The sequence below is a fragment of the Rhinolophus hipposideros genome (genome assembly GCF_964194185.1).
Source record: "Rhinolophus hipposideros genome assembly, chromosome: 12".
Classification (NCBI taxonomy): Eukaryota; Metazoa; Chordata; class Mammalia; order Chiroptera; family Rhinolophidae; genus Rhinolophus; species Rhinolophus hipposideros.
In genome coordinates, this window is record NC_138058.1 from 25,108,505 (window position 1) to 25,133,152 (window position 24,648).

The 24,648-nt window shown below is 35.0% G+C and overlaps 1 protein-coding gene across 2 annotated transcripts in view; it reads left to right on the forward strand.

Annotated features, from left to right (window-relative positions):
- The window catches only part of EXOC6B (exocyst complex component 6B), a 583,153-nt gene that overhangs the window by 65,397 nt on the left and 493,108 nt on the right, over positions 1-24,648 (forward strand). For both annotated transcript variants that reach the window (XM_081069629.1, XM_081069630.1), the window contains exons 3-6: positions 4,338-4,385; positions 6,091-6,181; positions 6,293-6,338; positions 17,829-18,033. In XM_081069629.1, the coding sequence (XP_080925755.1) occupies positions 4,338-4,385; positions 6,091-6,181; positions 6,293-6,338; positions 17,829-18,033 (390 nt within the window). The remainder of the gene's footprint in view (positions 1-4,337; positions 4,386-6,090; positions 6,182-6,292; positions 6,339-17,828; positions 18,034-24,648) is intronic.

Consider the following 24,648-nt stretch of genomic DNA (forward strand, 5'->3'; position numbering starts at 1 on the left):
TACCATATTATCTTTATAAAATCTCAAAATTCTGAAGTCCAGAATACAGTGGGTCCCAAGGTTTCAAATGAGAGTTTATGGACCTATAGAACAACTCTCCAACCATCTTAGGAAATATAATATTGCCAACACAATTAAAGCTCTTTTTTTGTACCCTTCTGAGTTGTTTCCTCCACCCTCTCCTCTTCTGATTTGTTGTTAATATCCTTTAATGCTTAACTAATGTAACTGAAATTAAATTAGATCCCTTTCTCATTCAACATACCAAAATTAATTTCAGATTAATGAAAGAGTTAAGTGTAAAAAATAAAACCATAAAGTAACCAGTAGAAAATATAGATGAATGTTTATGTGATTTTGAGAGCAAGGAATACATTTCTAAAGACAATTTGTAAGCCAGAAAGAAAAAATTGATAGATACGAGAACATTAAAATGAAAGAAACTTTTCTACATACAGGTTAAAAATTAAAAGGTAAATAATGTAAAAAATATTTGCAAATATATACAAGTAATTGATATCCTTAACATATAAAAAGTCTTTGTAAATTAATAGCAAAATGTGAACACTAATAGAAAACTGAGAAATGCACATTAATATACAGTGTACACAAGAAATGCAGGGAACTCTACAATTTAGAAATAAAGGAATGCAAATTTGGACAATAATGTGCCATCTAGTAAAATGACAAAGATGAAAAAAATAATACTTAAGATTGGAGATGACACCAATCAATGAGGGAATGCCTCGTTGGAGTGTAGATTGTTATGACCTTTGAGAAGAGCAATTTTATTTATCAGTACTTAAAACTCCACATAGTTTTAAGATTTATCCTAAGGTGCACGTACAAGAATGTTCTTTTGAATTTTTTGTAATAGGTAAAACTTTAAAATGTCTCTAAAAGTCATTTAGTAAAGGATTAGTAAAATAAATCATGGTGCATTCATTTAAAAGAAGAATAAACTATAATATATTGTAGAATGATATCTGACGGGAAAGTATTAGAAATGTTTGCTTAATGTATAAAGGACATTAAAAAGTATGAACAATTTGCTCCTGTTTAAAATAAAAAACTATGCTGAATTTTTTTTGGCTGAACAGCCTCAGATGGACAAAAGTATTTGAAATGTGTGAGAACAAAGATGGCGCTCCTGCCAGGAGCTGTGTGCGCTGTTGGTCCTTACTCAGCCATCCCATCTTCTCACCCTCACTTTGGGCTGCTTTTTGTCTATAATCCTTGGACACCTGTGCTCCAAACTTCTCCCTCTGCTTCCTGTGCCCCTTGTCAGTGATGGGTGCCAGGATACTCTGTCTCTGGTTACTGATATAGTCATGTGATGGAGTACTTCCTTGGCAGGTAGCATGGAATGTTACCCATAATGCTCACCCATTGCTGATATCACGTGCTGGTTGGTACTTCTCTTCTTTTCCTTTCTTCACGTTGTTTCAAGTTGCAAGTTCCTTCAAATTACTCAGGATGCCCCTTAGGGGAAAATGAGAACTGGGGGCTGCCAGTTCAGGGTTTTTGGTTGGCTGCTTCTGGCCCTACTCACTCATTCTGAGAATCGAGGGGATTAAAGTCCAACCGCACCCCTGGGCACACCTGGGAGGCTCTGCTCTAGGGGGATTCAACCTGGATTAAGAACCTATGAAATGTAGAGGTTCTTGAACTCTAGAAGAGAGTTTAGAAAATGGAAAAGGTTAAGCATTGACTTCTGTCAATATTTTTTAACACAGCAATGAAAAGAAACTACATTCTCTAGGATACCCACTTTTTTTCTTTTGACTTACAGCTTTATCTATCATCTATCTATATCTATATAGTTATCTCTATATCACTGAATCAAGAGAAGTGGCATCCTAGAGAGGCAGTATAGTTTCTTCTCATTGTTATGTTAAAGTATTTTTGAAATGGTAATTATCTTTCTTATCAGAAGCATTGTTAGGCTCCTATTGTATTAGGACCTTGGTTTGTATGAAATCAATTTAGTGGGCCATAATCTGTATTTTTAACTAATATTGAAATGAAATGGAATAGAATATAAAATAATAAAGTATATTACATGTAGTAAGGATATTTGTTTCTTGAAACAATTATTTCTTGAAAGTTTTGTTTCAAGGTTTTGTGTGTGTGTGTGTGTGTGTGTGTGTGTGTGTATTCCCTATACTTGCCTACTGGGATGCAGTTTACAATGTATTTCTTATAGTGAGGTTGATGTAAAAAATGTATCAGAGACGGTGTCTTTATATAGGAAAAATCGTATTCTCACAGAGACAATGATGCTGAATTTAGTAGTGTTTATGGAAGGTTTAATTTTATGAGATTTCTACTTCAGGATAAAAAATATCTAATTATTCTTGAATAACTGCTGTGAAAGGGATAGAGAACACTACTCTAAGTGCAGCCCACCCCATTTTTATTCACATTGCTTGAAACCTTTTTCTTGTATTGAGCTGATATTAACCTTATTTTCTAGTAACATCCATTTCTTTGTTTGAATAACAAGCACTATTTTTAAGCCGTACCTTTCTAAATTCTTTTACCTGTTTTCTATGTGTTGTAGCTTTGACTCTCTCTCCAAATGTAGTCACATCTGATCATGCTTCAGTTTGTCAATGGCCTTCCTAAATCATGGCGTCTGAATGTAATTCTCATAGTGTGATCTTAAAGCCTTACAATCTCACTTATTTTAGACAAGGATCAGCAAACTGTGTTTTGCAGGCCAAATCCAGCTTGCCTTCTATTTTTGTTAATAAAATTTTATCGGGACACAGTAATGCCCATTCATATACGTTATGTTTATGGGCTGCACTACTGCTCCAATGGCAGAGTTGAGTAGTTGCATCAGAGACTATCTACCTGTCCATTTTCAAAAACAGTTTGCAGACTCCTGTTTTAGATAATGCTTCTATTACCATTGTCTCTGATCAGCATTTTGGATGGCTACATCATACTCTGAATTCATGTTGGGCTCACAGTCCAATAAAAACAACTGTTTCACCTGTAGTGATATTAAATAAATAAATAAAGAGGGAATTTGAGGGTTACTTGCTTCTTTTTCTGATACTTTATAAAGACTTTTTGGAGGTCAGATTTCATTTTGTCTTTGAATGGGGGTACGTGTGATAATCTCCTCTGAAAATGATAGTCCAGATATAGTTTATAGTTTAGGGTAGAGTTTTCAAAGGTATGCTCCTGAAAAGCTAGTTTCTTGATATGATTTATTCTCAATAAAAGGGTGTTTTGTTAAATGTTGAAACTTATATTAAATAAGTTTGGAAAACACGCCATATGATATCCTCATCTTGGGTATTCATAGTGCATGTAGAATATTAAAAGCTTTAAGAAATCCTGAATAAGCTATCCTGTGGTATTTCCCATACGTACCTGTGTTTGTGTGTGTGTGTGTGTGTGTGTATGTGTACGCGCATATGTGCACCTCTGTGCGTGTGCAGAATACCTATTAACTAACATTCCTTAATGTTCTAAGGGACATAATAGGAAATGCTGAAGTAAGGGAATGCCTTGAAAGTATAAGGAGTGACAGTTATTGGTGGAAGTTTAGAACGCCTGTGTTAAAGAAAGTTTGAGAAGTTCAAATTGCTCATTTTGATAATGTCAGTGGTGAGGAAATTACTATTCTACGCACTTAAATTTTTTTATGTCAATTGAGTCTTCAAAAGTGGAAACCAAAAAACGTGGTACCAATCCCTTTAAATTATGAACTCTAGGTAATGTTAAGGCTTGTTCACATAAGTTTTGACCATCTGATGGAGGGATTAATTTAGAAAAATGGGAATGGAGGTGTTACAAGTTAAGAATTAATGATCCTAAAAGAATTAAGATAAAACATTTTTTTTAATATTAGGATAATAAATGGGGAAAATTTGACCTGAGTTAAAAAGTTCAATTTATATTCAAGTTCTCCAGGAGTGTATTGGGGAAGAGAGGAATGTCTATGATAACATTTCTTTTTTTCTACACGTAGTAGAGATGGGAAGTTTCTTCGTGTGGGTTATTTTTTCTATTTTAATTTTTCTTTTCTTTTCAGAATTAAAGTACGGTCTTTAGTCATTATGGTATCTTAGTTTGGAATACTCCACACTGAACATATCTCTCAGTAAAGTTTTCTTTCCACTGTTGTAAAGGCTGTGCAACATGTAGTAGAAAAGCTCCTATAATTTAAACACAAGAGGATGCCAGTAAACCAAAATGTGGTGGAATCCTGAAACTATCTAAATCCCTACCCTTAGTCTTTTCATTGTAAATTTTGATTTTATCCAAACTGTTGTTTAAATGTTTGTTTTTCATGAGTTTAAATTGTCTTCTCTCCACAGAATCAAGTGACGGATACTAATAGAAAACTACAACATGAGGGGAAGGAAGTAAGGCCAGTTTACCTTTTGAAAAAATCTTTTCTGTTTCTGTCCTTGTCTTTTGATGACTGTCTTCCTGATGTAGTGGCTTATAAGACCATAAGCAGTATATTGGAGGAGCTTGGACGTTATTGTTGCTTCTCCTAATGTTTATCTGAATGAAGTGACTGTAGCCACTTGAAAGCTTAGCGAGAGAGGATGTAGCCTCCTTGAGCTTTGTTTTTAAATCACTTGAGTAGTCATAATACGGCCACTGCTGTTCCCTCTGCCTGGAATGCTTTTTCCCCAATATTTACCTACTTTAGACCTTGCTGTTTTGTTAGCTTCTTAATGCTGCCTTTTCTAACCACCTTATTTGAAATTGCAGTCTGAAACTGCAATTTCTGTCAACCCGCTGTATTCTTTTTATCTTTTCTGCTTTATTTTTCTTAATTGCACCTATCCTGCTCTGCTATATGTTTCTACATTTTTTTCTTTTACATTTCTTTTCACATTTTTTATACATTTTTTTTTCTGTTTCTTTCCATTAGAAATTAAGCTCCATGAGGTCAGGAATTTTTATTTGTTTTATTTATTGCCATATCCCCTCTACCTGTCTAGACAGTAATGGGCACAAAGTGGGTGCTCCATAAATATTTGTTTAAAAAATGAATCATTGATGCCATTAATTGATATACTCACCATTTAAATCATCACAGTTTGCAAGATTACTTTACATGCATTTTTCTCACTTGATCCTCATGGCAGACCTATGACAAAATCAAGACAGGTATTGTCACTATTTTCTTGATGAGGAAACTAAAACATGTGATTTGCTAATGGGTACCTAGTAATTGCCAAGTCTGAAAACTCAAGTTTTCTGACTATAATGTGTCCATTTCTGTTCTCTGTACTGTGCACCTTCCTTATTGCCTAATATTTATTTATTGTTTAATTTTAAAATCTTTAAGATTTAGCTCTTGGTTGTTTTATCATTGACTTAATCAGGGCCATTCTCTTTTGTTCTCTTTTGCTTGGTATCTAGACAGGTAACACTTTTAGATATGAATATGGGATGAGTGCTATAGGAGACTATGTAGGTAGATTATTGCTTTTTAAAAGTTTGTCTCATATTTTAAATTATGCAGAGATTGTAGTTTCTTCTAGTTATATTGTGGTATGACTTTAGACGGAAGCCTTTCAAAATAGCTTTGAGAAGAAAAGTGAGTTACTCTTCACTAAACTGGAACTCTTGGAAAAGTCACAACTTCTAAGTGTGTGGCTTGTTTGTTGAAATCGAGATTTAGTTGAAGATTACTTTCAAGACTCATTCGAAGCTGTATAGGAAGGACTATTTTCCTCTAGGACTCTAGCACTGATGTAAGAAATATGGGATCTTCTCAGGAGAGTGATGAAACCATAAATCATGAAGAGTCTGAATAGCGTCTGGAGAAAATCTGCAAATTTTTTCTCTCTTGGATAGCCTCTGAATTTTAGGATTTCATTTTACGTATCCTTTCCTCGTATAGTATGTATCTTGGGGAGAAAGGAGGAAACCATGCAGGAATGTTTTACTTGTTCAGAAAGGCAGTTCCTTAGTCCACTTGGCACGTCTTACTATGAAACTGTCTGGGATTTTCTGATGAATTGAACACAGGGTGGAAAAATGTGACTGAAAGGTTTTTATTTACAGCTATTGGCATAATTCTTTTTTTTTCCCCCTCCTTTTGCCAAGCTGGTAATAGCAATGGAAGAGCTGAAGCAGTGTCGACTACAACAGAGAAATATTTCTGCTACTGTTGATAAATTAATGCTGTGTCTTCCAGGTGAGGAACTGGAAATGGAGTAAAACTCTTGATCCAATTCTTTTAGCTTTAATTAGTTTTTCACTTTCTTTAAATAATGCTGGTGTGCTCTTTTTTCCTTTCTCTTTCAAGTCCTGGAGATGTATAGCAAACTGAGGGACCAGATGAAAACTAAAAGGTAAGATTTTTTTAATTGAATACGTTTTATTATCTAAAATTTATCATTTAGTGTATTTTTAAGGTATATATTTAATATAACTTTAAAAAATAATTAAGTTCATGTAACATCTTGTCTAGCCTTGTGGATGTCTATTGATTTATCCTGAGACTTATTTATATATACTAGTGGTATGCTGATGTATTTTGTCATGTATTATGTTTAATAAAACACATTACTCATAGTTGGAGTTTTAGAAGACCCAGTCTTTCAGGGGAAAAGCATATACCTGTTTTAGTCAGGGTTCGCCATTGGAATAGAACCAGTAGTGCGTGTGTGAGTGTGTGTGTGTGTGTGTATGTGTGTGTAGACATAGAGAGAGATTGATTTACTTCAAGGAATTGGTTCCTGTGATTATGGAGCCTGGAAAGTCCAAAATTTGCAGAGTAGGCTGGTAGACTAGAATGCCACGGAAGAGTAAATATTGTAGCCTGAGTCTGAAGGCAGTCTGCTGGTAGAATGCCCTCTTCCCTGGGGGTAGTCAGTCATTTTTCTATTAAGGCCTTCAACTGATTGAGTGAAGCCCACTTCATTATAGAGAGTATTGTTCTTTACTCAGAGTCTGTTGATTTCAGTGTTAATAATTTCATCTAAAAAAATACCTTCACAGAAATACCTAGAATAATATTTGACCAAATACCTGGTTACTGTGGCCTAGCCAAGTTGACACACAAAATTAACCGTTACAAGGGACAAGGTCAAGGTTAAATTCAGAGGTTTCCTTTCCTGTGTGTTGTTTTCTTCTGTTTGTTCCAGAAGAAACTCTACAGTGACTCTTTGGCTCTTCCCAAACTAGAGTAAGCACCTCCACCCTCTCTGACCTGGTGTACCTTGCAGCAGGATAGAAGCTGCAGGATAAATGGGACACATCTTCCTGGAATGTTTATTTTACCTAGGTTTTGAGGGAAAAAGTATAGAATGTGAATGTATTTATTATTGAAATAAGAATAGAAATATTATAAATAAAAATTCCATATTCACAAGAATTTTAAAGCTAAAGAAAGCATAAGACATCAAAATTTTTTGAATTTCTTAGGATTGTTTCCTAGATACCCTTCGCCCCGGAAGACATGTCCATAAACCTGTATACACCAAAGAACATAGGTAGAACAATAGAATGAGATATTCAATGAAATATGTCAGTAGTATGATTTTTCTGACAACTTTTTTTTTGTAACATTCTAAAATTACAGAAAATAAAAAAACCTTGTAGGCCAACTTCTCTGAATTAACAGATATTAATTAAAAACAGTTTTCCTGTTTTGATTCATGTATATATAAATATATCTACTCATAGCACGTATATAAACATGTGGAGAGAGAGGTAAACATACACATTTTTTAAAACTACAGATAAAACTTAGGTCCCTTTCCTCAGTCCTATTCTTTTCCATACTCCCCTCAGGCAACCAGTATCATAAATTTGATGAGTGTCCTGTTTTTTCCTTTTTCCTTTTTATTGGGGAAGGGAAACAGGACTTTATTGGGGAACAGTGTGTACTTCCAGAGTTTTTTTCCAAGTCAAGTTGTTGTCCTTTCAATCTTAGTTGTGGAGGGCGCATCTCAGCTCCAGGTCCAGTTGCTGTTGCTAGTTGCAGCGGGTGCAGCCCACCATCCCTTGTGGGAGTCGAACCGGCAACCTTGTGGTTGAGAGGACGCACTCCAACCAACTGAGCCATCCGGGAGCTCAGTGGCAGCACAGCTCAAGGTGCTGTGTTCAATCTTAGTTGCAGGGGGCACAGCCCACCATCCCTTGCGGATCGAGGAATCGAACTGGCAACCTTGTGGTTGAGAGCCCACTGGCCCATGTGGGAATCGAACCGGCAGCCTTCGGAGTTAGGAGCACGGAGCTCCCACCACCTGAGCCACTGGGCCGGCCCGATGAGTGTCCTTTTGGTCCATGTTTTTAATATCTATAAATCATATGTTGTATTATTTTGTATTTTTAAAAACATTTACATGAGTGGTTCTCAGTTCTCATTTTTTTAAAGATTCATTTATTCATTCATTTAACAAAAATGAATTGAGTACCTAATGTATGCTGGTATTGCTCTTGGTGGGATACAGCTCTGAACAAATCAAATAAAAATATCTGCTCTTAGGGGCTTACATACTACTAGAGGACTTATTTTCTTTACATATATAGATCTAGTTCCCTTAGTTTAATTACTCTATAGTCCATTATATGAATAATTCACATTTCCTCTCACAGTTCTAGTGGTTTTCAGAAGTGCTGTTCACCAATATTTCTAATTGACCCTTCTTTTGGCACACAGTAGGATTATATTTCCTGGGCTCCCTTGGGCTATGTGACTATTTCTGGCTGATCAGATGTGAGCAGAAGCGAAGAGTGTTACTTTTGGGCTTAGCAGTTAATTTCCAGTGCAAGTCCCTCCAGAGTTCTGTTTTCCCTTGGACATGACAAATAGTAACTTTCAAGATGGTGTTTGAATTCCAGAGTATTTTGTAATGAGCAGAGCTTCCCTGTCAACCTGTTATGGATGTATAACATGAGTAAGCTATAAATCTTTTTTTTAAAGCTACTGAGAATTTTGGGATTGTTGTTCCTATAGGATAACTTTCCTGACTGATTCTATGAAGTACATTTGGTATGTTTCTAATTCCCTGTTTCCCTGAAAATAAGACCTAGACAGACAATCAGCTCTAATGTGTCTTTTGGAGCAAAAATTAATATAAGGCCCGGTATTATATTATATTATACCTGGTATTATATTATACTTGGTATTATATTATGTTATATTATATTACATTATATTATATTATATTGTATTATATTAGACCCGGTTTTATAATAAATTAAGACTGGGTCTTATATTAATTTTTGCTCCAGAAGACCCATTAGAGCTGATTGTCTGGCTAGGTCTTATTTCCGGGTAACAGGGTTATTTGCTCTGTAGATAATGGTACAATAAATATCCTTGTTCATGCCTCTTTGGGCACACATTCAAGGTTTCTTGAGAACAGTGCTCTTCAAATGTTGTTGTGTTCACAAATTACGTGGGGATTTGTTAAATGTAGATTCTGATTCAGTAGGTCTGGAGTCATTCTTGAGATTCCGCATTTCTACCAAGCTTTGAGGTAATTTCAGTTCTGCTGGTCTAGGTTTATACCTAAAAGGAGATCAAAGAAAGGGTATGAATATCTTTGATCTTAATTAACTACATGTTGCTTTCCAAAGTTATTTACCAATTTCACCATCATTTTATTGGAAGTCCTGTTATTCCACCTTTTGGTAGCATCATCTGTATCTTTTGTCAAACTTCTTGGTTTTTGGAAGTCGATGATTGTGAAATGATAGACAATTGTTCCGATTTTTCTTTTTCTTTTATTTTTTTAAACTTTATTTTTCAGTTATAGTTGACATTCAATATTATATTCGTTTCAGGTATATAGCATAGTGCTTACACATTACATAACTTACTGAGGTATCCCCAATGAGTCTAATACCACCTAACACCATACATAGTTACTCCAGTATTATAGAGTATATGTCCTATGCTGTACTTTACGTTACTGTGACTATTTTGTAACTACCAATTTGTACTTCCCTTCACCTTTTCACCCAGGCCCCAAATCCCCCTCCTATCTGTCAATCGTCAGTTTGTTCTCCGTATCTATGAGTCTGTTTCTGTTTTGTTTATTTTGTTCTTTAGATTCCACATATAAGTGAGATTATATGGCATTAGTGTTTCTCAGTGTGACTTATTTCACTTGGATACCTTTTCCTGTTATATCCTGCAAATATTTCACTAATTTATTTTAAAAAGCATCTTTAGGTTTTATTGAGTTTATCCCTGTTGTTTTTCTGTTGTTTGTTTCACTGATATCTGCTATTATCTCTAGTATTGCCTTTCTCCTGCCTATTTGGGGTTTAATTTGCTCTTTTTTTAGCTTTATAAGGTAGAGTCCTAGAGCATTGATTTTTGGTTCTTCTCTATTGTAGCTATTGTGTACATTTCTCTCTAAGCAGTGCTTTAACTGAATCTTACATATTTTATGATTTTTTTTCAAATATTTTCTAATTTTTGGGGGGTAATTTAAAAAATTTAATTCACTGATTATTTAGAAACGAATTGATTAATTTCCAAATATTAGGGGATTTTCATATTTTTCACAATTTATTTGTAATTTTTCAAAATGTATTTGTCATTGTGTTCACGAATGTAAAATGTAGGATTTCAACCTTTTATGATTGTTGAGACTTGTTTTATGGCCAGCATATGGTCTCTTTTGGTGAAAATTCCATGTACACTTCAAATTAATATATGTTCACTTATTGAGTGGCACATTCTTTAACTGCCGTTTAGGCTCACTTGGTTGATAGTGTTCAGGTTTTCTACATCCTAATTTTGTATTTGTCTGTCATTTGCTAGCAGAGGAGTGTTGAAATTACCTATTATGTTGTCTTCTTTCTGTTCTTTGCACTTTTGTTACCATGTTTCCCTGAAAATAAGACCTAGCTGGACAATCAGCTCTAATGCATCTTTTGGAGCAAAAATTCGTATAAAACCTGATATTATGATATGTTATGTTATGTTATATTATAAAGACCCGGTATTATATTATATTATATTATATTATGTTATGTTATGTTATATTATATCATATCATATTAAAGACCCAGTCTTATAGAAAAATGAGACCGGATCTTATGTTAATTTTTGCTCCAAAAGACGCATTAGAGCTGATTGTCCGGCTAGGTCTTCTTTTCGGGGAAACACGGTAAGTGTATTTGGAAGCTCTCTTCTTGGGTGCATACGCATTTAGCATTGTCATATCTTCTTGATGAAATAACCCATTTATTGCTATGGAAGGATCTTCTTTATCCCTGGTAATATTCCTTTTTCTGAAATATGTATTTGGTATTAATATAGCCACTGTTGCTTTCATTTTGTTTAATCTTTACAGTCTCTTTAAAAAAATTTTTTCATGTGAAGTATTTTTAACAGCTTTATTAAGATATAATTCAGATACTATTTAATCCATCCATTTAAAATTACAATTCAGTGGCTTTTAGTGTATTCACAGCATTGTGCAACCATCACTACGATCAATTTAGAATGTTTTTATTCTTCTCCAAAGACACTCTTGAGTTTCTTAGCCATCACTATCCAATCCTCTCCTGGTCCCTGCCCTCCCTTGACAGCTACTGGGAACCACTGATTTACTGTCTCTATAGATTGCCTATTCTAGAATTTCATATAAGTGAATCATGCAATATGTGGTTCTTTGTGATTGGCTTCTTTCTTTTAACATAAAGTTTTTAAGGTTCATTCATGCTGTACTGTATACCAGTCTTTAATTTCTTTTTATTGCTGAATGATATTCCATTATAGGGATATATCACATGCTATTTATCCATTTATCAGTTTATCAACTTTTGGGTTGTTTTCACTTTTTGGCTTTTATGAATCATGCTGCTATAACTTTTTGTTTACAAGGTGTTGTGTTGAGATATGTTTTCATTTGTCTTGGTTATATACCTAGGAATGGAATTACTGGATCATGTGGTAGCACTATGTTTAACCATTTGAGGAACTGCTAGACTATTTTCCAAAGCAGCTATATTTTTATGTTCTCACCAGCAGCATGTGAGGATTTTCAACTTCTGCACATCCTAGTCTATACTTATTGTCTTTTTTATGATTATGACCATTTTGGTGGGTGTGAAATGGTATCTCATTGTTCATCTTCATTTTTGAAAAAATATTTTTGATGTGTATAGAAATCTAGGTTTATAGATTTATTAGCTCTTAAAATGTTATTCTTTGTCTTTTGGCTTATGTAGTTTCTGAGGAGAGGTATGTAAACAGTCTTACCTTTGTTGTCTCTGTGTACTTAAGGTGTCATTTCTCCAGCTGTGTTAAAACTTTTGTCTTTTTCATTTGTTCTCAGCAATTCGATTTTGATGCACTTTGGTGTTAATACATTGTGCATATTTGCATGTGTGTATGTATTCTGCTTGTGGTTTAGCTTCTTGGATTTGTGGGCTTCTAATTTTTGTAAAATCTGGAAAATGTTTGGATAGTATTTTTCCAAACATTTTTTTTCTGTCTTTTTTTATCCTCATTCAGAGACTTAAAGTATGTCTGTGTTGGATAACTATGTAAACCCACAGGTGACTTAAGGATCTATTTTTTTACCCCAGTCTTTTTTCCCCTCTGTGCTTTATATGGTACTGATTTTATTGCTGTGTTCAAGTGCACTGTCTCTCTCTTTTGCGTTGTCTAATCTTTTTAAAATCCCATCCAGTGAAATTTTCATTTCAGACAATATATTTTTCATATTTAGGAGTTCCATTTTTTTTTAATGTTTTGTTTCTCTTGTTATTTTTGTGTCTTTCCTTTTGTGTGTCTTTCTTTAAATACATGTACTGTGTTTCCCTGAAAATAAGACCTAGCCAGACCATCAGTTCTAATGTGTCTTTTGGAGCAAAAATTAATATAAGACCTGGTCTTATTTTACTATAAGACTGGGTCTAATATAATATAAAATACAATATAATATATTATAATATAATATAAGACTGGGTCTTATATTAATTTTTGCTCAAAAAGACGCATTAGAGCTGATGGTCCGGCTAGGTCTTGTTTTCGGGGAAACAGGGTATGTAGCTTGACTATCTGTTTTCATGTACTTTTTGCTAGTTCAGTCGCTTTTGGTATTTTGGATTTCTTTCTGCAGACTGGTTTTGTTTTCCCTCATTATAGGTCAGTTTTTTACTTCTTATCATGTCTAGTAATTTTTTTAAAAAAGATTTTATTGGGGAAGGGGAACAGGACTTTTATTGGGGAACAGTGTGTACTTCCAGAACTTTTTTTCCAAGTCAAGTTGTTGTCCTTTCAGTCTTAGTTGTGGAGGACACAGCTCAGCTTCAGGTCCAGTTGCCATTGCTAGTTGCAGGGGGCGCAGCCCACCATGCCTTGTGGGACTTGAGGAGTTGAACTGGCAACCTTGTGATTGAGAGCCCACTGGCCCATGTGGGAATCGAACCGGCAGCATTCGGAGTTAGGAGCACGGAGCTCCAACTGCCTGAGCCACCAGCCCGGCCCATGTCTAGTAATTTTTGATTGGATAATGGACATTATATTTTTTGATGCGTGTCTGTATTTTGGGGGGGGTTTGTTTTTCTCTATTTTATTTTGGCAAACAGTTTAGTTTGTAGATCTGTTCGAACCTCATTTTTAAGTTTTGCTAGACTCACCTTCATTTCAGGGGTATTTCAGAGTAGTATTCCTCTTTGCTGAATAACTCAGGAATCCCCAAGAACTCTTCACTTTGGCTGTTCAGAGTCTGAATATGTCTCTGCCTTGTCTGAGCTCCTAGAAGTGTTTATCTTACATTTCCCTCGTGTATGTCGGTCTCTCCCTCCCTTTCTCCCTTCCCCTCTTTTTGCCTGTCCATGTGGAATTTCACTTTTCAAATACCTGGCCTCGTACTCAGCAAAGACTCACAGGAACCCCTGTGTAGATTTCTGCAGTTCTTTTCTGCATTGCTCCCTTTTCTTTGAATTCTGCTGCACAACCTCAAGGTGTGTCGGCTTCCTGAACTCCTTTCTATCTCTGACTCTAAGGCTATAAGCTGCTAGGTTCTGTTTGTATTTTCTCTGACTCTGTCCATGATCTAGATTTCACCTTCAGGTAGATAACTCAGGTAATTATGAAACTCACCTTGTTTGTTTCCCTGTTTTCACACATTACAGTTCTGTGTTACCTGGTATCCACTATATGAAAACAGTTGTTTTATATAGTATTTACCAGTATTCTACTTTCAAAAAGTGGGAGTCTGTTCCTTGTTACTCCCTCATGGCTGGAAGCCTAGTTATATTTTTTAAAGCTGAAAATACTGCTTATACTACTAGGTTTTATGTTCCCTAAGGAAAGATATCTAACCATATTTCTATCTTTAGCACATAGATTAAATATTTGTTAATTGATGTTTTTTGATTAGGAAAGGCACTAATATTTCCTGTGGTGCAAGTTTTTATTTCGTATTCTTATCATACTCTGAATTAAAAAAATTTCTTGTGGGTAGTTGTTATCTGCTTTAAAAGATCACCTATTAAAAATTTAAAACCATCATTGTGAAAGAGTTTCATACCATGGTAAGAAAGTACCATGGCAAGAAAGTACCAAAATTTGATTTACCTAGAATCAGCATTTCTCTTCTCACGATAGCATTCAACCGTGACTAAATTATTCTGACCTTAGTTATCCAATTTATAGGATTATTTAGACCTCTTTTCCTGCTGCCTTTCTTTTTACTCCCTGCTTTTATTTCATGTGCTTTCTTTCTGCTCACATCTCTATTAGGGAGTCTTTATGAAGGGGGACAGGAAGAGCTAGCATATACACAAAGGAAACTTTGGAATTTGGCTTTTGATTCAGTTTTAATAATGTTTAGAGGTTGTCAAAAGTAATGTCAAAATCTTGTTTTAGATTTCCATGGCCATTGGAAGTAGAATTTTTTTCCCTTTGGTGTCTGCTATACAGGTGTTTAATTGACTGTCATTCATTAACCTGTCACTGATATTTGAAATACACCAGATATTTGAATAATCTTATTGATCTGTTAAAGTCAGAACATGAATATGGTAGAGAAAAGACAATGGGGAAATAAGGTGACATTCTTTGTTGCCAGGAATCACTGAGTTTTGTACTAATTAGCCTTGAAAAATGTGGAGTTATTTGACAGACCAGATGTTTTCGGCACGCAGCCATGTGTCTCATCAGGGATTGTGCCTTGTGTCCGCAGGCAACATTGTTAGATTTTTCTCATTCTATAAACAGTGTTGCAAAATATAACTAAACCCCAAAGTGTGTTTATCTTTTTGGCTTAATTTCTGGCTCTCTATCCATTCTAAAGTTTCTCTCTAGAGGAATTGCATTTTATTGCACATAGGTCTTTGTACCTAATTGTAGTATAAACACCATTCTATTTACACTAAACCATGTGAATTGCACTGTTTTTGAGTATAATTTTTTTTTTTTTAATAAAAGCAACCATTTTGGGTTATATCTGTACTTTTATTTCTAAATATATGAGAAATAAACCTTTCTTCCCTTCATTTATTTGGACTATGATTTTGATTTTTAGAACATATAAGGGAACAACAACAACAGCAAAAATAAAACAAGTAAATCAATCTCTAGTCTTTGATGTTAGAGCTTTGGAAGAGATTAAGTATCTACTGTGAAATTCATTCTTAAAATCTAAAATAGAGCTATAAGTCTTTCATTTATAGAATTGGAACTGAATTTTTCCTGCACTAACTATATCACTGGGAATTAGGGAATTAAAAACATGAAGAAGAAAATTATCAACCATAATGTTGTAAAGGAAAAAAATCATGGTTAAAATTTTTGTATATATTTTTCTAGTCATTTTTTTGTGTACTTATGTGTGTGTGTATTGATATTTATCATGCATGTGTACATATTCATAATTTATGCATGTATACATATTTATAATTTAGAAAAATGTTATGATTATAATTGTAATTTCTATTTTTTGAAATAATTTTCATTCAATAACATTGTAAACATTTTACTATTTTATTAATCTTTTGCTGCATGGATATATCATGATGTGTTTAACCAAATCCTTATTAGACATTTAGAGTATTTTTTATTTGCTATTATAATAAATATAACTTTAATTCAAGAATTATATGCATTTTTTTGTGCATCTAATTGTTTTTTTTTGAAATACAATTGTTTAGAATACTTGTTTTGGTGAAGTTCTTCACTGGAAACTTATATCAGTAATCCAGATTTGTTTACCAGCAGGCTGTGAATTATCATTTATTGAAACCCCTGACAATACCTATTATCTTTTAAGAAAACTTTGGTAGTTTGAGTGACAAATTATGTTTTTGACTTGCATTTTTTCACATATCAGTTCAACTTCATTATTCACATGTTGGCCTTTTTTCATTCTTCTGTGACTTTTCTTTGTTCATTGCTTTTTAAGAAAAACTCTCAAGTTTATATGTTGCAAATGATCTTGATCAGATTGTCGTTTCCTTTTTATTCTTGTTATGTCCTTTTTATGCATAGCTTATTTTGTTTTTAACTAGTCACCTTTATTCCTTAGTTTTATTAATTCTCTAATGCTTTCTTACCTATCAGATAAATATTGTCCCTTTTATTGTTATGAAACATTATCTGCATCATCAGCAATATTTATTGTCTTAAAACAATATTATTATCTGTTTTATCTGATATTATTATTAACAATATTATTATCTGTTTTATCTGATATTAATTTAGCTATTCCATCACTTGTATGGTTTTTTTTGCATGCTATATCTTATTCCATTTTGTATCTTTGAATATAAAGTGTGTTTCTTGTAGACAATATATAGTTGGATTATGCTTTTTAAATCCTGTCTGACAATGTTTGCCTTTTGATTGAACTGCTTATTAGTCCATTTGCATTTAATGTAATTATTGATATGGTTGAATTTGGCTCTTTGTTTTCTATGTCTTTTTTCTTAATTCTACTTTCTCCCTTTTTTATGTTATTTTGTAGTGTACTATTTTAAAATGGCTCTGTTAATTTTTTTAAAATTAAAGTTTATTGGGGTGACAGTTGTTAGTAAAGTTACATAGATTTCAGGTGTACAATTCTGCATTACATCATCTATATGTCATATTGTGTGTTCACCACCCAGAGTCAGTTCTCTTTCCATCACCATATATTTGCTCCCCTTTACCCTCATCTATCAGGCCCTCCGGCCCTACCCTCTGGTAACCACTAAACTATTGTCTGTGTCTATGAGTTTTTGTTTCTTCATTTGTTTGTCTTGTTCTTTTGTTGTTTTCAGTTTTATATGCCATACGTATCAGTGAAAACATATGGTTCTGTACTTCTTCTGATTTATTTCACTTAGCATTATACTCTCAAGATCCATCCATGTTGTCCCATTAATTTTTTTAATAATTAATTTTTGAGTTATTTTCTTAGAGGTTACTCTATGGATTATAATCTGTACCTTAATTTATCACAGTCTACTTTAGGTCATTGCTGATGTAATTTTTATATACGTATAGTAGTAGTTTTGCTTTAACTTAGCTCCATTTCTTTCCTTCTCTTTTGTACTATTTTGTCATATATATTATGTCTATATATTTTATAATTCCAACAATACAGTGTTATAATCACTTTCAAAAAAGATCTTATATTTTAATGAAATTAAAAGAAGAAAAGAGAAAAGTCTTTTTTGATTATAACTTACCAGTCTTTCAATGCATATATTAATGGTTAATAATTTGAGATTTTCAATTTATATTTTTATTAAATTTTAATACTGGATTTGTCTTAATGTGAAGTGAAAATTAATTCAGGCTAGAAATTTTGCCTGAAGAATATATCTGTGTCCCTAAAGAAGAGTGAGTTGAGTTAAAGGTGATACAATTCCTTTTATAGGCATTATCCTGCACTGAAAACTCTGGAACATCTAGAGCATACCTATCTGCCTCAAGTAAGCCATTATCGATTCTGCAAGGTGATGGTGGACAACATTCCCAAGCTTCGAGAAGAAATTAAGGATGTTTCTATGTCTGATCTCAAAGACTTTCTGGAGAGTATCCGCAAACATTCAGACAAAATTGGAGAGACTGCCATGAAGCAAGTAGGTCTTGTGTTTATGATAGGTTGGCCAATGACTTTGCAAGTATTCTGTTAAACACAGCTTTCTTTTTCCAAATGTATTAATAGTTTCTTGTCATTTTAAGGAAGTCCTTTATGGGAACCATGATTAACAATTATGTTTTATTTTCTTAACAGAGGAACCAATTATTTACTAGTGTTTTTTTTTTCTTCTTTTTTTTTTTTTTTGCCGTGTGCATATTCAGTAAAAATACTGATGTATTGTGATGGTTTATGGTGGGGCTTTGAAGAGGTTTTTCTGTTGTTGTTTTTTTAATACTATCCTTGGCTTTGGATATGATTTGAAGCCCAAAAGTTTTAAGAAGTTCTTTTTCTAGTTCATGAGCTTAATTGTACTGCAGTTACCTTTGGTTGATTGTTTACTGTGTGAGATGTCATGTTATGAATATAAATATTTCTGTAATAGCTATTTCTGATATCATTGGGTGTCAATGCAAAAAGGCCTGTTGGGAAATTATGATCATAGAAAGGGATTTATTTACAACTTATAAGTTAACAAATGTGTTAGACATATTTAGATTTTTTTCTTTTAATATTTTCATCTTTAAGTCACCAAAGCCACAGGAATGTCTGCATTGTTTTTTTTTTTGAATAAGAGAGCAGCATGATTTGCGGTGCTACTTTTTCTTCTGAAATTTAAGTCACATTGATTTTATTAAAATCTCTCAGTATACTTTATGATGTAGCCTACAACAATAAATAGAAAATTCAGTTGTTTATGGAAAGTGTTTTTTTGTTCTGTAAGCAACTGTATTCTTGATTTACTCATTTGTATTTCTTATTCTGTGAGGAAGGAGAGGATAGGTCATTTCTGGGTCCTATTTTCAGTGTCAGCTAGCCTTGGTAATCTTCTTTCAGATGTCTGTTTGATTCTGCAAAAGAGTTTTGCCTATTGAGACTGCCTTTCCTAAGTTGAAAAAAATTTTGTCAATGTTATACTTTACAAAGTGGAAAGCTTAAAACTAATTGACGATAAATCTGATAAAAATAATGGTATCATGGCTTTTTTTTTTTTTTTTTTTAGTGATGAAACAAAATTTATCATTGAAAATATACCTTTACATTGCTGGGTGATGTTTTGAGTATAGGAATGAAGGTATCTTATAAAATAAGTCTTTATTGTGGTTGACTATTTTTTCCTAAACTGTCAAATATAGGAGAGTATATGTAAAGCGTCTGTGGAAACCTTTTTTTTTTAGATTTTATTGGGGAAGGGGAACAGGACTTTATTGGGGAACAGTGTGTACTTCCAGGCCTTTTTTCCAAGTCAGGTTGTTGTCCTTTCAATCTTAGTTGTGAGGGTGCAGTTCAGCTTCAAGTTGTTGTCCTTTCAGTCTTAGTTGTGGAGGGCACAGCTCAGCTCCAGGTCCAGTTGCGGTTTTCTAGTTGCAGGGCGCGCAGCCCGCCATCCCTTGTGGGAGTCGAACCGGCAACCTTGTGGTTGAGAGGACGCGTTCCAACCAACTGAGCCATCTGGGAGCTCAGTGGCAGCTCAGCTCAAAGTGCCGTGTTCAATCTTAGTTGCACGGGGCGCTGCCCACCATCCCTTGCGGGACTCGAGGAGTTGAACCGGCAACCTTGTGGTTGAGAGCCCACTGGCCCATGTGGGAATCGAACCGGCAGCCTTCGGAGTTAGGAGCATGGAGCTCTAACCGCTTGAGCCACCGGGCGGCCTGGAAACTTTTTTTTTTAAAGTTCCTTTTTCTAGGCATCTGCTTGAGAAATTAACTTTATTTCTCCTTTTTGGTGAGGGAGAGGATTCCATGAAGACTATTTCATTTAATGTGAGATTATTTGGTCTTATCCCGTATTCATCTCTTGAAATGAAGGCCCAGGGCAGAGAAGTAACTTACTCAAGTTTGGAAAGCTTTTCAAGGTCAGATCCTATAGTAGAAGTCAGGTTAGGTTGAGGTGAATTTGTCTACTGTGGCACTCTATCTGTATAAACTATTAGCTGTTAGCTATATTTTTGTCATATAAAGAAATGGTGAAGAAACCTTTTATGAATTCAAGACTCTTAATTAACTGATAACCGTTCCTCCAATAAAAATTTCATATTAGTATAGGTCTTATTGCATATATTATTATCCTATGCTATAGTATATATAAGATCCTTGAATAAAGATACTTACACAAATGAAAAATCTTCTGTACCCTGTTTCCCTGAAAATAAGACCTAGCTGGACAGTCAGCTCTAATGTGTCTTTTGGAGCAAAAATTAATATGACCCAGTGTTATGTTATGTTATGTTATATTATTTATTACATAATATTATACCAGTCTTATAGTAAAATAAGACCGGGTCTTATATTAATTTTTGCTCCAAAAGATGCATTAGAGCTGATTGTCTGGGTAGGTGTTATTTTCAGGGAAACATGAAAATAAGTACCTAAAAAGTAAAGAGAGTCAGAGGGAGAGAAACTACCATGTACTTTGTCGATAGTATTAAATAAATTCTTGTTTGAATTCATGGATTTTGGAAAAGGAGAAGAAATGGTTTATTTCTAACTTATGTCAAGCCCCAAATGGTGTTTCTGATGTTTTTCTTCACAGTGCTCATGAAGGGACTCTTTCCATTATGTGACTGTTCCATCTTTAATCTGGCTTTGAAGATTTCTGCAGAAGGGGAAAGACCAAAGCATATTGCATTTGGAAGAGATTTTCAGGGCTAGGCATGGATGTAGCACATTATCATGTCTATTCACGTTTCATTGGCTGGAACCTAATTACAGGGCCATGCAGACCTGCAAGGAGGTTGGGAAATGTAATCTCTGTTTCTAAGACAAGAAGGACACAGGTTTGGTGAATAGTAGCTAATCTCTGGCACAATCTACTGTTCTGGTCATCAAATATCTCTTTACTCTTCCTCTCATCCAGAGAATGTACTTTCCCTTCCCTAAGGGAGGCAACCCAGTATCCCATCCAGTCACTATATAAATCTCAAAGTCTAGTATCTCCCAGAGATGCTTAGCACTCTCCACCAGGTGTGCGTCTTCAGGGGCTGGTGACCACGAACTTGGATGACAAGTTATCTGGACCTGTGTTCCTCCCACTCCCAATATAAAAGGAAGAAGTGAGAATAGAATAACTACAAGAAAAACTTCCCTTTAGAAGGGGAGAATGGGAGACATGCAGTATGCCCTGCTTCATAGAGCAAATCATGTAATCCTTTCGGGCCAGTATTGGGAAATCTTTCTGCCTTGGCTGTTGGGTAACTTCTTGCTTAGACATTGACTCCTTGTCCATTGTTCTCCAGGTCTCCTGTCTGCGCCCTGGTTTTTCTTTGTCTATTTTTTTTCTCCATACACTTCTGAAGTAGATGCTGGGAAATATACCTTCCTTCGAAGATTTCTCTCTCTCTTTCACTCTCTCTGCACATCTACATTTATATCTACAACCACATTTTTATCTCTATGTATCTTTTCACTGCCTGCTTTCTGCTCCTGTAAGTTCAGGGTCCTGAAAGTTTTTTTAAGGCTCTGAACCATCAAAGGTTTTAGTCCAGATTTGTGGGTTTTTGGTATTATAATCACCTTAAAACTTTGATCTGTTTCTTTCTAACAGGTTCTATAGGGACACCATGCCCAATGTTCTTTTCTAACTACAATTTTCAGGAATTTTTTTCCCCTTCTTCCTTGTTTGGGGAGGTATTGGAGTTGGAGCATAGCCCTTGCCTCATGTCACTGTCTTACGTTAATGGCAGTTTTGAGGCTGTATGAAACAATGGTTGGAAAGACTTTACCTGAATCTAATCTTTGCCTCAGGATTGAGTCACTTTTTTCAACTGGAAGTCCTCTTGGGACTTTCCTCCTCAATCCTTTTCTGTTACTGTTTGGGATCTATTAATATATGTGTTCAGCTTTCTAACACTCTGAGGCCTGGACTTCTGTTTCCTATGAGTTCAGTTGGCACATCTGCCAATTCTTTTCTGTGCTCATCTCTTTTATATAACACTTTGCTAAAAACAGAGGGTAAATGCCAAGGTACACGTGATGGTGACTCTCCATTCACTTCTAGGGTGATAGGCCCATTAGGCATGTGGTGTGCCTTTTCATTTATTACAGGTTTCAGTTTTACCAGTTGTTTTGCCACAGTGTTACAGGACTCTCCAGGCTTTTGACTTGTGAAATATATATTCTTGCTGCCTACTGCTTGATCTCTAAACCAATGCCATTTAAGGTTTTTTTTGTTATGGCAGTACCATTCTTCCAACAGTGGTTTCTGTTTTCCTTAAATAATGCTGCCTGTTGTAATAGCAAAGCTCAAAAATCGCACCATCGAAGTTTTATTTTTAGTCAGATAAAATCCAAAATGGATGTTCTGGTGGGGTGGCTCTTTCCCACGGGATCATCTTCCAGCTTGTGGTTTCCAAGGTTCCAGCATAGAGAAAAGACAGTAAATAATGAATGCCTGGAGGTTTGTTATGGACCAGGCTGCTAGGTGGTACATATCTCTTCTGCCAACATGACCTTGGCCATAGCTCACACGCTGCAAATGAGGCCTGGAAATAATAGTCTGTTTGACCAGGAGGAAGAGGAAAATAGGTTTAGGAATAGCTAGCTAGTCTGTGCTGCAGCCTCCTATTACATAACCTGGAAAAATACGTACGTATCTTCCATGTCTATTTTCTTCACAATTTCATATCTTTGACATTCTCCCCGTATGTTTGCCTTCTGATTTATTAATTCAATTTTTAGCATTGTGAATGCTGCCATTAGAACTTTGTCCTTATCATTCTTCTTCTTTTAGCAGCCAAAGTTTTTGTTTTAAAGAATTTGTTCTTGTCCTTAAAAAAACAGTCTAAGTACCCTTCTTTAGAATCATATGAGAAAACAGATTGAGGAGTCTTATTTCTGTTGACAGTTGGTCTGGGCTCTTCTAGAAATTCTGCAGGTGAATATGCCTTTTCTTGGTTGATGTCTCCGTTTTCCTTCTTCCACCCACCGTATCCTGATTTGCTACAGTGACCCATGGGTGGGCTTTGTCCTTAGTACAGTGAAATGATGGACGCAGTTGGAAATTGGCTTTTCTTTGCGATACACCAGCCAAAAGAAACTACGAGAAGGGCTCCACAGTAACTAAGCTTTAGTGAGCAAATGATTCAAATTTTTATCTGAGATTATAATTTCAAACTGTTTGTTGTCCAATTTTATCAAAAGATACAATGCAAAAAATACTATTGGAGCATGATCTGAAGGGTGTGTAGTTTATTCCTCTATATTTAAGGTATAATATTGTCTGTGGGTAAAGCTTTTTAGTAGGAAGCACTTGCTTTGATTGCATGTGGTAGGCAGAATTCTAAGAAGGCCCCCAGGATTCCTCCCCACTGGTGTGTACATCCTAAACCCTCTCCCCTGGAGTGTGTGGGCCTGAGCTAATCAGGCGAGTTCCTTTAAAAGAGGGTAGGCAGGTCAGATACAGAAATTAGAGAGATTCGAAGTGGCAGCTTTTACTCTACTATTTGTCTTGAAGAAACAGACTGCTAAATTTTGGAGGCAACCTAGAGTTGCTGGGAGCTATCCCTGGCTTCCAGCAAGCAAGAAAATGGGGACCTCAGTCTTACAACCATAGGGAACTGAATTCTGCCAAGAACATGAACTAATTTGGAAGAGGACCTTGAGCTCCAGATGAGACCACAGGCCTGGCTGACACCGTGATTTTAGCCTGGTTGAGACCTTGAGCAGAAGACCCCAATATGGAAACTCCGATAATAACTACGTATGGTTTTAAGTCTCCGAGTTTGTAGTAGTTTGTTATATGGCACTAGAAAACTAATATACACTATTATATTGGCCTCGACTAGAATTACTTTTTAGTGAACTGTACATTTTTATTTTGCCCTTGGATCTAGGAAACAGTGGCATAGTCTGGTTTAAAATGGTGTCCAGCTGGAAGTCTCTGAGTCTTCCATCTGTCTTCCAATATACCTGGGAAGCTGAAGAAAAGTAAGAAAATGTACAATTATGGAAAATAGGATAAAAATTCAATCATTTAGCAAAATCTTAGAAGGAATTTAAAAATTGCTCATTGTATTGCTTATTATCATATTGAATTTTAAATTAGCAGTCATGTTTTTATTTAAAAAATCTTTCATATTAATATATATACACACACGATATATATGTATATATACACAAAAATTATAGAAAATTTATATATATAAATTATACAAAATTTATAATTTTTGGTTTTTTTTTTAAACAGGGTATTGGATTAAAAGCTTTTAGTGGACCCACTTGTGGATTCTGCTATGGGAAACAGAGCCATCTTTTTAAATTTTTTTTTATGGGGGAATGTTGGAGAACAGTGTGTTTCTCCAGGGCCCATCAGCTCCAAGTCCTTGTCCTTCAATCTAGTTGTGGAGGGCGCAGCTCAGCTCCAAGTCCAGTCACTGTTTTCAGTCTTAGTTGCAGGGGGGGCAACTCACTGGTCCATGTGGAATCGAACCGGCAAACCTATTGTTCAGAGCTCGCGCTCTATCCAGCTGAGCCATCTGGGCGCCCTAGAGCCATCTTCAAAGCAGGTAGAAAAACCCTTTTATCCTGTCTCATTTTCTGCGTTGATCTTCTTTCAGTCT